The sequence below is a fragment of the Colias eurytheme genome, chromosome 27, assembly GCF_061535395.1.
Source record: "Colias eurytheme isolate Ceu_HAF_F1 chromosome 27, ilColEury1 Martin Lab GWU primary, whole genome shotgun sequence".
NCBI lineage: Eukaryota > Metazoa > Arthropoda > Insecta > Lepidoptera > Pieridae > Colias > Colias eurytheme.
In genome coordinates this window covers 2,166,132-2,181,333 of record NC_143006.1, presented here as the reverse complement: position 1 = coordinate 2,181,333, position 15,202 = coordinate 2,166,132, and the positions used below count along the sequence as shown (strand labels likewise).

The following is a 15,202-nucleotide window of genomic DNA, read 5'->3' as shown; positions in this document are numbered from 1 at the left end:
AAAAATCATTATTCAAACATGAATTTCCTTCAAAATTAACAGAAATAATCAATTTCATTCCATAAAAAGACACCTTACAGTACGCGATCACAAATTCAAGTCTCAACTGGCGCACAATACAACGCATTACGGCCAAAATAGCACGTGACACGACACTCGTACGTGTCATGCCAACATACGTGCCGCTAGAGCGTGACACGTCACATATTACACGCAACTTGCACGTAACACGACACGGCACACTTTACACGCAACTTGCAAGTAACACGACACGGCACACTTTACACGCAACTTGCACGTAACACGACACTCGTACGTGTCATGTCATCATACGTGCCACGTCACACGTTACACGAAACTTGCATGTGGCACGACACTCTTACGTGTCATGTTAACTTGACGCCGTCGTGTGACACGTTCCAACTCCTCTGACGTTCGGCCGTGTCACGACACGCGTCACGTGACGCGTCAGCAGAAACACGCGTACAGCTTCGACAGGTCGACGCTCCAGTACGCGTCTAGCTGACCCCTGTGCGTGCGAGTCATTGGTCAATTTACAAATTTACAAAAATAAATCATTAAATTAAATAATAGCTATAGATGTGTAAATGTAGTGAGTTATAGATAACTGTAGTGTAGTATACTATGTGTTGTAGTTTAAAATTGTGTAGTATATTCTAGTATAGTGCATCTAGTGCAAGTGTAAGTACAGACTAGTCTCATCTATACTAATATTATAAAGAGGAAAGGTTTGTAATTATGTATGTATGTATGAATGCGGAATCTATTCCTTGAAGTACGAGGATGGTTCTTATGAAAAAAACCGTAAACGTAAAAAAATTTAGTGTAGTGCAGTACAGTGAATTCTAGTGCATTGCAGTGCTAGTGTACTGTACTCTAGTGTACTGTACTCTAGTGTACTGTACTCTAGTGTACTGTACTCTAGTGTACTGTACTCTACTGTACTGTACTCTAGTGTACTGTACTCTAGTGTATTATGCTCTAGTGTAGTGTACTCTAGTGTTACATAGTGTAGTGTACTCTAGTGTAACATAGTGTAGTGTACTCTAGTGTAACGCAGCGCATACATACGATCATGTGTCGTGCGCGCGCGTGGGCGAGGCGGCGGCGCTGCTGTCGGAGTGCGCGCCCTCCACGCCCTCCGTGCCCACCTGGAATATGCCCTTTAATTTACAGGAAAAAACGCTGTGAAAACTGTATTTTTTTGTTTATTTTTTCTTGTGGTCAGTTTTTGTTTTATTCAAAGTCAAAGTAGGAAAAATTATTATTCACTAAGGGCTGATTTTTCAATCCTTGGTTAAAACTTATTCGTCGAATAATGCATAAAACTACCATTTTAAAAACGTATTCTAATTGCCCGTATTTGACAGTTTACGTGACACTTCAATATTATCGTGTAATACTTTATTGGGCGGATAAGTTTTATCCAAGCATTGAAAAATCGACCCTAATAGGAAAAAACATTATGAAAACGGTTTTTTATATTTTTTTTTTTTGCAATTCTTTTTGGACGGTTTATGTAGGTTATAACCGTAAGTATAGTTTTGAATTGGTAGAGATATTTTTATGGGTGGGCAAAAAAGGGGAAATCAAAAAAATCTACTGTCTTTGTATTGGATCTAGATATTTATTTCCGCCGTTACTCTACAGAATAGCTTATAGCGCTCACTAAACAAAACCTATGAATGTTAAATAGCTTGAATTTAACTACTAATTTTAACTATATTCCACACATGAAATAGCCATAATTCAACAGTATCCATTTCAAATAAATTTATTATGTGATATTTTAAACAACAGTTTTTATACGTAGTCATTCTAAATATTATAAAACACGTGTTTCGTCTCTTCCCTCCCATATAATTTTACCTAAGTTAGAAAGGGACAAACTAAAATAAGTTTTAGTGTATGAAAGCGATATTCAAACAATAATTTTATATAAATATTTACTTAAACACTCTATGAAGAATACGTCTGCCATTCGTATGAATGGTCAACTCCAGATTTCGCACAGTTCCCTTATAAGGTCGGCGGCAGGGCTTCAAACGGTACAAAAATATACTTATTATCTACATACATACGAAATAATTAATTATTTTAATAATATATAGTCTGGTAGGTAGCGTAAAATAGAAGAATATAATAGAAAAACAATTATACCCAAAAAATATAGAAAATTGGTAAAATTAATATGAAAACGTATTTCACAATTTATTGTTTTTCTAACGTATCTTTGTACATTTCTTTAAGGTGATTGCAACGATCTGTTCCCAGCCAATATCCCGCTAGATGGCGCTGAATTCTACATTTCTAGTTTATTTGAGTTTTTGCGTAATTGGAATAGTCATCAAACCTAGGAATAGTCATGGCGGTTACTGAATATTATATTTTATTGAAATATGTTATATCATTGCCTTAAAATCCACCCAATTCGGTAAAATTATGCGTTTTAACATCTGTCATTGCATACAGGGTCGTTTACACACACAGACGTATACAAAAATGATAAAGATTTAACTCTAGATGGCGTGAATGTAAAGCGCGTCACACACGGTGAAGATACTACCTATAATATTTTATCTAATCTAGTAATATTTTATATTACAGTATCTTAAGGTATCCGGTATCAGCGTTCTGACCATCATTTTTCTTTTTTCGCTGTAGAACCGCCATCCTGTTACAAATGACCCACAAAGGAGAATGACCACGGGTGGTATCGGTAAAATTTTAGTTGTGCCACGTATTCGTTATATTGTTAATTCCTATTTGTATTTATAATGATCATATGTATCAATATTAAGTCTTAATTAAACCGGATAAATTGAAATAATAGTAAAAGTAAAAGTTTTTCTTTTGAAACATGTATGAACTTTCGCATTAGTAGGAAGTAGGATTGTTATAAAAATAAAAGTTATATTTGTTGGCGTAAACTATTTTATTGTAATTTTGGGAAATAAATAATGTCAAAATTGATTACCTACAATAAAACGCAGTTTTATTTTATTACCTACATTACACTATTGTTTTTTTTTAATCAAAACATGTATTTGAAGTAGCAAATATGATATTATGCTGATCCAAGCATTTTCACTCAAAACTAATATCAGTAATGATTTGTAAAAGTAAATTATTTCAAAATACATTTCATAACCAACAAGTAAGAATAATTATTCATACAACAACAAATCAAAAACACTATTTACTATGGAAAAAAAACCAGGAAGGTGAAAAACATATTTACGATTTCGATGCACTCGACTTTTAGTAAAATAATAGGTAAAAATATTATTATGGTTTTGATCACAGACATATCTGTGGTTTTGATTTTAGCTACTAGTATCAGAAAGCTGCGTGTTCAATGCACGTCGGGGTCCCACAACTGTGGAGGAAGGAAGGTAGAATACCTCCATCGAATAAGTGAAGTTTCTCGACATACTCGATTTGCCGGCCGGCCTCAATGAAGATTGTCCGAAAGTTGTATATGTGCTCTGTAACGAAAAAATTTCGCTAGCGCGATTCAGAGTGAGGTGTCGTACAATATACCTAATTAAGTTTTTCATCTTTTTATTTTACTGCAAATACAAAATAAAAATTAAACAATGGTAATGTAAATTCTAAACAAACTACTACCAAAATACAATTAGAACAAAAATCATTTGACTTGTTTATTTCACCCAGAGGCCAGAGGCGGCTCGTGACAAAATTGTATACCTAGGTGTTCACTTGAAATAAAACAACGAAAATACAATAGCGTTCGGGATGATTTATTACAAAAAAATGAGCACCACATTTTATAAATGTCTATAACACTAAAAATTACAAAGTACAGGCTATTTCAAAACGAATTCAATGACTAGGTATCAATAATTAGTAAATCACCGAATTTGCATTCGCGAGCGTAGGTATCCATAGTGTTTGTCACTGACGGTCACTGACCTCTATAACTTATAGTTATAGAGGTCAGTGGTGTTTGTTGTGTAAACATGTATGTATTTGAGTAGTTAGTAGCATATTATATTCTGAATTTCTGATCCATGCCTATTCACTCAAAACTAATAACACTAATGATTTGTAACAGTAAATTATTTCAATAGGTAGGTATTTGAACATTTCCCAACAAGACGTAAGAATAATTATTCGTAGGTATACAAGATACAATAACAAATCTAATACACTATTTATTATTTTATTATTTACTAGCGGTCCGCCCCGGCTTCGCCCGTGGTACATGTTTACGTTTTCTCTCCATAAGAAGTAATAGCTAGAGAGCTAGCGCAAAGCTACCTGTATGTATTTGACCAGACCTGGATTTTTGTGTGTTGATTCCCCTATACCTACTATACATGAGATGAGGAGTCACTAAGCCCAGAGTGGTGGACGGGGCGCGCGCTTAGGTAAGACAGGTGGAAATTTTTGGCGAACTTTGAAACCATTTGACCACGTCTGCCATTTTGATATTTGAAAATAGATTATTATTACTATCGGAAAATAACAATGGCAGACCATTATCACGCGGATAACATTCTGGCAGACACTTATGAAAGTGCTGAAAAAAATACAATTTTGAAAGTATTTGACCAGATCTGCCATTATATATACATATATTTTATTTATTAGGGTCTTAAAAACTTATTTTCGAAACGGCAGACATTTTCATTGCGTACAGACTTCAGCAGACAACAAAACTTTACAGACTTCAGCAGTCAACAAGACTTAGCTTCTACATGGTCAGATGTATATATGTATTACGTTCCCTGACCTTACATCAATGATTTACTTTATTAATGTTTTTATGGTCATTTACATTTAATTTTGAAAACTATGGAATAAAATTTATAAATTTGATGATACAAAACTAAATATACATTTGTAAAGAATCTCAAATATAAAGTTGTGTTGCAAATAACAAATCATCATTTAAATATTTAGTTTATTTCTTTATTTAAGAAACAATTAACAATTACAAAACAACATAAAAAAACACGCATGCATTTATTGAAATGTTCATTCATCATCACTATCGTATGGCGTTGTGTGACTCGTCTTCATAATCCATTGAATCGGATTCTGTAAAAGTAAAACGTAAATTATATAATAAAAGAAATGAGTCATTATAAACTTACCTAGTAAGGCAATGCCTTTGATGTCGCACGATGCCGCCGCGCCGCCAGTGTAGGTACTTCTGCTGCTACATGAAGATATGCTAGGGTTGCAACAAATGGGAAATAAAACAATTGTAATTATTACTATTATGATGTAATCATTTATTCATATTATGTACATTCAAAACAATTGCTATTATTAAATCTGATGTAATTATTTTTTCATAAATATATAATTATTATTAATTATATAATATATTGCACTGTGAAATATTTACGTATCACTTTATTTTTGATGTTCTTAATTGTCTTTTATAAAATTTAAGTGACGCATTCGCATTGGGATCAACAATCCGATAAGAAAAGAATGGAGACAACATATACATAGCTTTGATTTCAATTCTACAGATACAAAATATACAATCTATCTAAAATGATACAACGGATGTTTCCTGCGTTTTCTCGTCAAAATACCGAAACAACGTAATTATTGTATAGTAGTTGGGCGTGAAAGTAAAAAAACAAATGAAAAGTGTTTTCCATATGATTATTTATTAAATTTACGCGATTAAGAATAATTTCAACGATACTATTTAGTAACCGAGAATTCAGAGGATTAAAGAAAATACCTGCCTGATCATTTTATCAAACTCTAAAAGAATTATGGTTATTTCGCATCACTCGGTTTATTAGTTTGGTAATAATTATTAAAGGTAGTTACAACCCTAGCCATTGAGTCGAACGGTAGGCAACACAATATCGACTTTGTGCGGGTACATATGGTACATTTCTTCTTGCTGTGAAGCGTAATTATTATTATTAAGATTTTTTAGGCTATTTTGAATCAGCTGTTCTAATTTAATTCTAGAAATTTATTAAAACGTGATTTTTTTAAAAGTATATTATGAGTTTATAAATACCTCAACCAATAGTTATTGTGTCCTATCCTCATTTCTTTATATCTTGGTAGTTAACTAAAGTGTTAAATTTACATAACCTCAACAACAACATTTACACTGCCACTGCACTAAAACTAAACTAACTAGCTCTCTAGCTATAAGAACCATCCTCGTACTTCAAGGGATATAATAAAAAAAGAATTATCGAAATCGGTTCAGCCGTTCTCGAGTTATGCGCTTACCAACACATTTTGCGATTCATTTTTATATATAAGAAGACTAGCGGTCCGCCCCGGCTTCGCCCGTGGTACATGTTTACGTTTTCTCTACATAAGAACCATCCTCGTACTTCAAGGAATATAATAAAAAAAGAATTATCGAAATCGGTTCAGCCGTTCTCGAGTTATGCGCTTACCAACACATTTTGCGATTCATTTATATATATATATACTAGCGGTCCGCCCCGGCTTCGCCCGTGGTACATAATATTTACGTTTTCTCTACATAAAAACCATCCTCGTACTTCAAGGAATATAATAAAAAAAGAATGATCGAAATCGGTTCAGCCGTTCTCGAGTTATGCGCTTACCAACACATTTTGCGATTCATTTTTATATATAAAGAAGACTAGCGGTCCGCCCCGGCTTCGCCCGTGGTACATAATATTTACGTTTTCTCTACATAAAAACCATCCTCGTACTTCAAGGAATATAATAAAAAAAGAATGATCGAAATCGGTTCAGCCGTTCTCGAGTTATGCGCTTACCAACACATTTTGCGATTCATTTTTATATATAAGATAAGATTATGTGAAAATAACCAGGAAGGTGAAAAACATATTTACGAAAACATAGTAACATAATATGGCTGTCGCTACAATAATTATATTTCAATTTTATCTTTTTATACCTAGTAGAACTGGCCGACGAATAAAAAAAATCGTATTAGAATAAATACAATAAATTACGGAACAAAAAAAGGATTGTAACTGAATTAGGTATGTTTGTTTCTGGGCGCACCGTTTTCGACGACGCGACGCGCGACGTAAGCGTATAGGTATAGGTACCTACTTTGCTAAAACAAACTAATAAAATTGTGTGTCTGTCTGAAAATTCGGAAAAGCATATTTTGCAAGTTTGTAATTACTTTGGTAGTTTACCGATTTATAATAATTGTAATTGTAATTTTATAATATATAATTTGCAATGTGGTGAAATTTCATAAAAATCACGGGCCAATTTTTTGTTTTGAATCCCACCGAAAATATAATTGCGTTATTAGAATAATTAATTACTATACCTACCCACGATCAATTATTACAATATAGTCTCAAATGCATACTAGAGAAATATTGCAATTTGATTCAATTAAAATGCATAGCATACAAAAATAAATTCACAACACAAGAAATTCCGCGCGCAAATCATAGCGCGTGTCAATGAAATCAAGAATGTTTTATATCAAGCCGACGCGGACGACGACGCGACGCCGAACAAAAGTACCTACGACGGACGACCACGCTTCGAGTTGCCAAACAACATGAGTAATAAATTGTTTACAAAAAAAACAAGTTTTCCATTTTTCTGTATGAGTAGACAGAACTTCAAAACGCCACCTGCTACGGTTTATATTATGAACGATTGTTATAAAAATAAAAGTTATATTTGTTGGTGTAAACTATTTTATTGATCAATAATTTTGGAATTTAAAATTGTCAACATTGATTACAATAAAACGCAGTTTTATTTTATTACACTATTGTTTTTTTTATCAAAACATGTATTTGAAGTACCATATAATATTATGCTGATCCAAGCATTTTCACTCAAAACTTATATCACTAATGATTTGTAAAAGTAAATTATTTCAATATACATTTCATAACCAACATGTAAGAATAATTATTATTATTCCTACCTACAACAACAAACCTAAAACACTATTTACTATGGGAAAATAACCAGGAAGGTGAAAAACATATTATTATTTACGATTTCGACGCACTCGACTTTTAGTAAAATATAGTAGGGAAACATAATATTATGGTTTTGATTTTTGCTACTAGTATAAGAAAACTGCGTGTTCAAACTACTTGTTTGTCTGTCTGAAAATTCGGAAGTACTTTGGTAGTTTACCGATTTATAATAATATTGTATACCTATATCGTTGTTTAAAAAATATTCAAACACAATAAAATATGATATATGTACTGATTTATCACTGGTTTCAGTGATGAACTGATGAGTCAATTATAGCCACTATACTTTCGTCATACGTGTGTATGATTGATGTGATTTGCAACGTGGTGATATTTCAGAAAAATCACGGGTCAAATTGTCCCACCGAAAATATAACTGCGTTATAAGAATAACTATACCTACGATAAATTATACATAATACAATATAGTCTCAAATGCATACTAGTGAAATATTTTATTTGAATCAATAAAATAAAAAAATAAATAAAAAATAATAATAATACAAAAATAAATTCACAACACAAGAAAATCCGCGCGCAAATCATAGCGCGTGACAATGAAATCAAGAACTTTCGAGCCGACGCGGACGACGAAGGAGCCTAACAAAAGTACCTACAATCATAGGCGGCTCGTGACAAAATTGTATGGCCGTGTTCACTTGAAATAAAACAACGAAAATAGGTACCTACAATAGCGTTAGCAGTACAAAAAAAATGAGCACCACATTATAAATGTCTATTTATACACTAAAAATTATAGAGTATTTCAAAACGAATTCAATTATTATTTAGCAATAATTAGAAAATCCCCGAATTTGCATTAGTGATCGTATTCATAGTGTTTGTCTACACTAATATTATAAAGAGGAAAACTTTGTTTGTTTGTTTGATTGTAAATTGTAATGAATAGGCTCATAAACTACTGGACATTTTACCAATGTTTGCAAGTTTGTGATTACTTTGATAGTTTACCGATTTATAATAATTGTATACTTATATCATTGTTTAAAAATATTCAAACACAATATGATATAGGTACTGATTTATCACTGGTTTCAGTGATGAACTGATGAGTCAATGTTAGCCACAATACTAATCACTTTCGTCATACATGTGTATGAACTATGATTGATGTGATTTGCAATGTGGTGAAATTTCATAAAAATCACGGGCCAATTTTTTGTTTTGAATCCCACCGAAAATACATATATTACTAATTGCGTTATTAGAATAATTAATTACTATACCCACGATCAATTATTACAATTTACAATATAGTCTCAAATGCATACTAGAGAAACATTGCAATTTGAATCAATTAAAATGCATAGCATACAAAAATAAATTCACAACACAAGAAATTCCGCGCGCAAATCATAGCGCGTGTCAATGAAATCAAGAATGTAATTTTATATCAAGCCGACGAGCGACGACGCCGAACTAAAGTACCTACAGTACCATTTACCTTCAGTGTACAATACAGTTTACAGACCTACGACGGACGAACAATAATGAGTAATAAATAAAAAAAACATAGTTTCTAAGGTCATTAGTTTTATTTTATTTTATTGTTATTTTCTTTGAACGATTGGAAATGAAATTACTCAATTTTTACACAGAACTTTGATTTATTAGAATTATGCTCATTATGCATAAGATAACGAACGCGAATGCACGACATCTAGCGCGTCAATGTCTAAACATCGCCTTTCGTTTAGACATTGACGCGCTAGATCTGTAATAAGTATATAGTCTATGCGCTAGATGTCGTGCTTTATGTCGTGTTTCGCTTGGCAAAAGTCACGCACACTACTGTAGAAGTGTCAAATTTTTCCGGTATTTTACTGTTGTTTTTCTAAGTAAATATTGTAAATTATTGATTAAAAAGGTCGAACGCGCACACATTTCATTATAGAGAAGTGATAAAATGATTAGTTTTAAAGAAATAGTGTCTGTGTTAAGTGTTTAGAGGTAATCAAAAATGTATGGAGGGACGGTCGGAACATCAACCTTAAATCAAATTATCAAATTCTCTAAAATACAACGTCATATTCTATATACATAAAAAAATAATATATAAAAGTAAAAAATCCCTACCGTAAGCTCAAAAAATATTCATCTTATTAACTGTCGATAAGATAAAGTAGACCTGTGGAATATATACATAAAATGTTATGATATTTACACTGAAAATACATATTTATTAAATAAATAGCATATATACATAATTTAAACATTTATAAAAGGAAAGCGTGAGGTAGTTTTATAAGCCATGCGCTATACAATGTACAGAAATAACTATATTAGCATAAACACATATTACGTACATTTAAAATAATATTTTTAAAGCGATAAATTCAAAAATAAATGACTAAATATATAAGTAGTATAACTTACATTCATATAACCAGCGTGTTTGTGCTTAGATATACATTTTATTTATTAATGTTACCATTATAATTAATTAATTTACCAAAATACATAATATATTCTATGTCAATAAATATTCTCAACGAAAACCTGGCCTTATAGTACTTATATTTTCTTTTATCTATCTACTAGCTTTCCGCCCGCGGCTTCGTCCGCTTTGTCAAAAACCTAATAAATTATATACTAAAACCAAGGTTTTAAGATAATAAAGATCCAAGAATCATTCTATCTATTAAAATAAACTGCATCAAAATCCGTTATGCAATTTTAAAGATATGCATACATACATAAAGACGAAGCGACTTTGCTTTATACTGTGTAGTGATAATAGCATATATATATATATATAATAGAAAAAAACAAATAAACTATAATACATAATATTACCTTGAGAACATCGTGCAGTGAACTCATACTGCCCAAACTGAGAGGCGTTATAGATCTCTCTAATAACGAACCGCTACCGGCCGACCCTCCCCCCACCGATCTGTGAATAAAACATTAATTTGCATATTTTTATAGGAAATAAATATTTATTTACGTACGAATACTTGGTATATATTAGCAAAAGAGAAAGCATACACTAGTAATAATATACACAATTATTTATCAGAAACACAAAAGAAGGGATAATATAACCTAGTGTCAAAATTTGGTTTTAATTAACTACCTTTGTAATAATATTTAAAATCTCTTTACTTGAGATAAAAAAGTACTTATCGAATAATGTAGGTTAAAGAAGTAATTTTCTAGTGGTGAAATGATTTTAGAAATCGTTCCAGTATAAAAATATTGCAATCATACATACAAAAACACAAATATTTCCCCTTTAATATTAGTAAAATAGTGCTATAGTCGAGCCAATTGAATAGGCTGCATTTGACGTCTATCAATTTTATCTTCATAGGGTTACCTGCTTAAAAAAATCGATTAAAGTGAATTAATCGATACGGACTTAAAACATTTGTCAATAGAACTTGAAACACAATATGTCAATAATTTATGGTGATTTTTATTCCCAAGTAATCAATGTATTCGATTCTAGATGTCAGATTTCGATTTTTAGAGTAACGTCTCTGGTATTTAAAAAGAAAAAAGGTTTATTGACACAAAATTGTTGCGACGTCAGTTCTTTAAATCAAAAATTGTTTATTATGTTTAGAATGGTTTATCCGTAAAATCGAATCCTAAAATTACTTGTATCGGTCATTATTATTATAAATATGTAATCGTCATTGAAAAAAGTTAGTTGAATTTTCTATTAAAATGGCTCTACTATAATAATAAACATATAATTATATATTACCTGTCCATAGGCCTGTGCGATAGCGGCGGGGAAGGTGGAGCTTCTGTGGGTGGCTCGCGAGATCTGCCTGATCGCCATGAACCTGCCAAATTCAAATCAAATCAAATCCATTCAAATCAATATTCACAAAAAAATATTGCCCAATTATGGTACAGTGGATGTTGATACAAAGAGTCGTTCTCTTATTCATGATAAACATGTTTTAAACAACAATATTCAAACTCAAACAAACTAAAACATTTATTTATTCATTTAGATAGGAATGTTGTTACAATTTTATGATGAATATAACTACATATTTATAGAATTTCATATAAAAATACCAATTAAATGGTCGCTTGGTATTTTCAACATTAAATGCCAAAGAATCAGTTTTCCTTCATTATTTATTAAAAAAAGTGTAATATACATGTTTTTTTTAGCCTAGTTTAATAATTTCAATTTATTATTACCGTTATAAGATCCGGTGGGGTGCGACACGGTGAGCGGCGACGTTCGCTTGCTGCTATCTCTACTGCTGTACATCTATAATATTATAATATAATTTAATGAGTAAACATATATTAATAGTGAGATTATACAAGCGAGCCGAGCGTTTGTTAACGGCGAAATAATACAATTTGCCTGTGACAGATATACCAGATGTTAGTGTAGACATAGTAGTTCTCGAAACCAGTCCTTTAGTTTCAGAATTTACTTTCTATAAGTGAAATCAAATCACTGGTGTGTAACGATGTTTTTTTTTATGTCAGAGTAAGCAAAGGGGCGGGTGGGCACCACCGCCCATCTTTGCCGGTCTTTTATAGACAAAAAAGCTGTTAGTTAAAAAAAAATATATGTTAACGGAAATGTATGTAATCCGTCATTGTATAAAATTCCTAGGAAATGTATGTAATTCCTAAAATCGCACGGCAATGTGTGAAATAAATTATTTTATACACATTTCCTAGGAAATCTATACATTTCCTAAATAGCAATCGGAAATGTAAAATATCTAAGATATTCGAAGGTACGCGGGACGAGGGGTATGTATGTCGCAGTCGGATTGTATAATCCGCCGTATTACAAACTGCCGGCATTTTGTAATATGCCGAAAATTCGTAATCAGAAATTTTTGGTTTGGATAAGGGGGTGGGTTAGGTTAGGTTCGTGTTTTTTAAAAATACACAGAAATAGGAGCCCCACGAAGTGGGGATCCGTCGGCTCGCGACCGTCTTTTTGTAGAATTTTGGAAAAAGACTAATCTCGGCATCTATGCCGGATGGTCTATGGTATCGGAATTGTACACATTTCCTAGGATTTGTATTTTGTATACAATTCCTTGATTTCACACATTTCCGGTAACATATATAATTATTACTATCCCACCTGATGGGCATCATGGTCGGTATCGTCGGCAGTCTCCACAGTGGTGGGCAGGTCGAGCAGCCGCTGCGAGCGGATCCCGTCGCCCGGCCCCATGTGCGTGTGTGTATGTACCTGATGGGCATCATGGTCGGTATCGTCGGCAGTCTCCACAGTGGTGGGCAGGTCGAGCAGCCGCTGCGAGCGGATCCCGTCGCCCGGCCCCATGTGCGTGTGTGTATGTACCTGATGGGCATCATGGTCGGTATCGTCGGCAGTCTCCACAGTGGTGGGCAGGTCGAGCAGCCGCTGCGAGCGGATCCCGTCGCCCGGCCCCATGTGCGTGTGTGTATGTACCTGATGGGCATCATGGTCGGTATCGTCGGCAGTCTCCACAGTGGTGGGCAGGTCGAGCAGCCGCTGCGAGCGGATCCCGTCGCCCGGCCCCATGTGCGTGTGTGTATGTACCTGATGGGCATCATGGTCGGTATCGTCGGCAGTCTCCACAGTGGTGGGCAGGTCGAGCAGCCGCTGCGAGCGGATCCCGTCGCCCGGCCCCATGTGCGTGTGTGTATGTACCTGATGGGCATCATGGTCGGTATCGTCGGCAGTCTCCACAGTGGTGGGCAGGTCGAGCAGCCGCTGCGAGCGGATCCCGTCGCCCGGCCCCATGTGCGTGTGTGTATGTACCTGATGGGCATCATGGTCGGTATCGTCGGCAGTCTCCACAGTGGTGGGCAGGTCGAGCAGCCGCTGCGAGCGGATCCCGTCGCCCGGCCCCATGTGCGTGTGTGTATGTACCTGATGGGCATCATGGTCGGTATCGTCGGCAGTCTCCACAGTGGTGGGCAGGTCGAGCAGCCGCTGCGAGCGGATCCCGTCGCCCGGCCCCATGTGCGTGTGTGTATGTACCTGATGGGCATCATGGTCGGTATCGTCGGCAGTCTCCACAGTGGTGGGCAGGTCGAGCAGCCGCTGCGAGCGGATCCCGTCGCCCGGCCCCATGTGCGTGTGTGTATGTACCTGATGGGCATCATGGTCGGTATCGTCGGCAGTCTCCACAGTGGTGGGCAGGTCGAGCAGCCGCTGCGAGCGGATCCCGTCGCCCGGCCCCATGTGCGTGTGTGTATGTACCTGATGGGCATCATGGTCGGTATCGTCGGCAGTCTCCACAGTGGTGGGCAGGTCGAGCAGCCGCTGCGAGCGGATCCCGTCGCCCGGCCCCATGTGCGTGTGTGTATGTACCTGATGGGCATCATGGTCGGTATCGTCGGCAGTCTCCACAGTGGTGGGCAGGTCGAGCAGCCGCTGCGAGCGGATCCCGTCGCCCGGCCCCATGTGCGTGTGTGTATGTACCTGATGGGCATCATGGTCGGTATCGTCGGCAGTCTCCACAGTGGTGGGCAGGTCGAGCAGCCGCTGCGAGCGGATCCCGTCGCCCGGCCCCATGTGCGTGTGTGTATGTACCTGATGGGCATCATGGTCGGTATCGTCGGCAGTCTCCACAGTGGTGGGCAGGTCGAGCAGCCGCTGCGAGCGGATCCCGTCGCCCGGCCCCATGTGCGACACGTGCGCGAAGTTCGTCGGCGCTGATATTAGGCGGGAACGACGCTCCGATCTGATGGTAAGGGATTGGTCACATAGTAAGCTATCGTGAGCTATACGATAATATATATTTAATCTTAATATATATAAATCTCGTGTCACAATGTTTGGCTTTGGCCTCAATGGACTCACTTAACCACTGAACCGATTATAATAAAAATTCGCACACCATGTGCAATTCAATCCAACTTGAGAGATAAGATAGTTTAAACATGTTGGTACCACGGGCGAAGCCGGGGCGGACCGCTAGTTTATTATATAAATTAATACAGTTAGATTTAAACTTAATGGCGGTTCGGAAGTTAGCTGCGCAGGTATCCGACCCTTAACGTACCGATAATATCTAAAATTGTTATCTGCGCATCAGATTGTTCGATGTTCCGAGCCGCCATTAAGCTTAAATCGTACTGTACCGTCATAACGGGCAACAATTGTGGCTTTGTCAGATAGTGCGCTATGTAATTTAAATATAATACTGTATTGCAATACCTGCATAAGGTTTCTAATGTGTAAAATA

At 35.7% G+C, this 15,202-nt stretch overlaps 1 protein-coding gene across 1 annotated transcript in view; it reads right to left on the bottom strand.

The window, feature by feature from the left end:
• Positions 1–440: 440 nt before the first annotated feature.
• gek (serine/threonine-protein kinase gek) overlaps positions 441–15,202 on the bottom strand; it is an 85,879-nt gene continuing 71,117 nt past the window's right edge. The window contains exons 42-47 of the mRNA XM_090117224.1: positions 13,105–14,698; positions 12,189–12,261; positions 11,737–11,818; positions 10,818–10,917; positions 1,093–1,172; positions 441–529 (exon numbers count right to left, since the gene is read on the bottom strand). Of these exons, the coding sequence (XP_089973350.1) occupies positions 1,095–1,172; positions 10,818–10,917; positions 11,737–11,818; positions 12,189–12,261; positions 13,105–14,698 (1,927 nt within the window). The 3' untranslated portion in view covers positions 441–529; positions 1,093–1,094. The remainder of the gene's footprint in view (positions 530–1,092; positions 1,173–10,817; positions 10,918–11,736; positions 11,819–12,188; positions 12,262–13,104; positions 14,699–15,202) is intronic.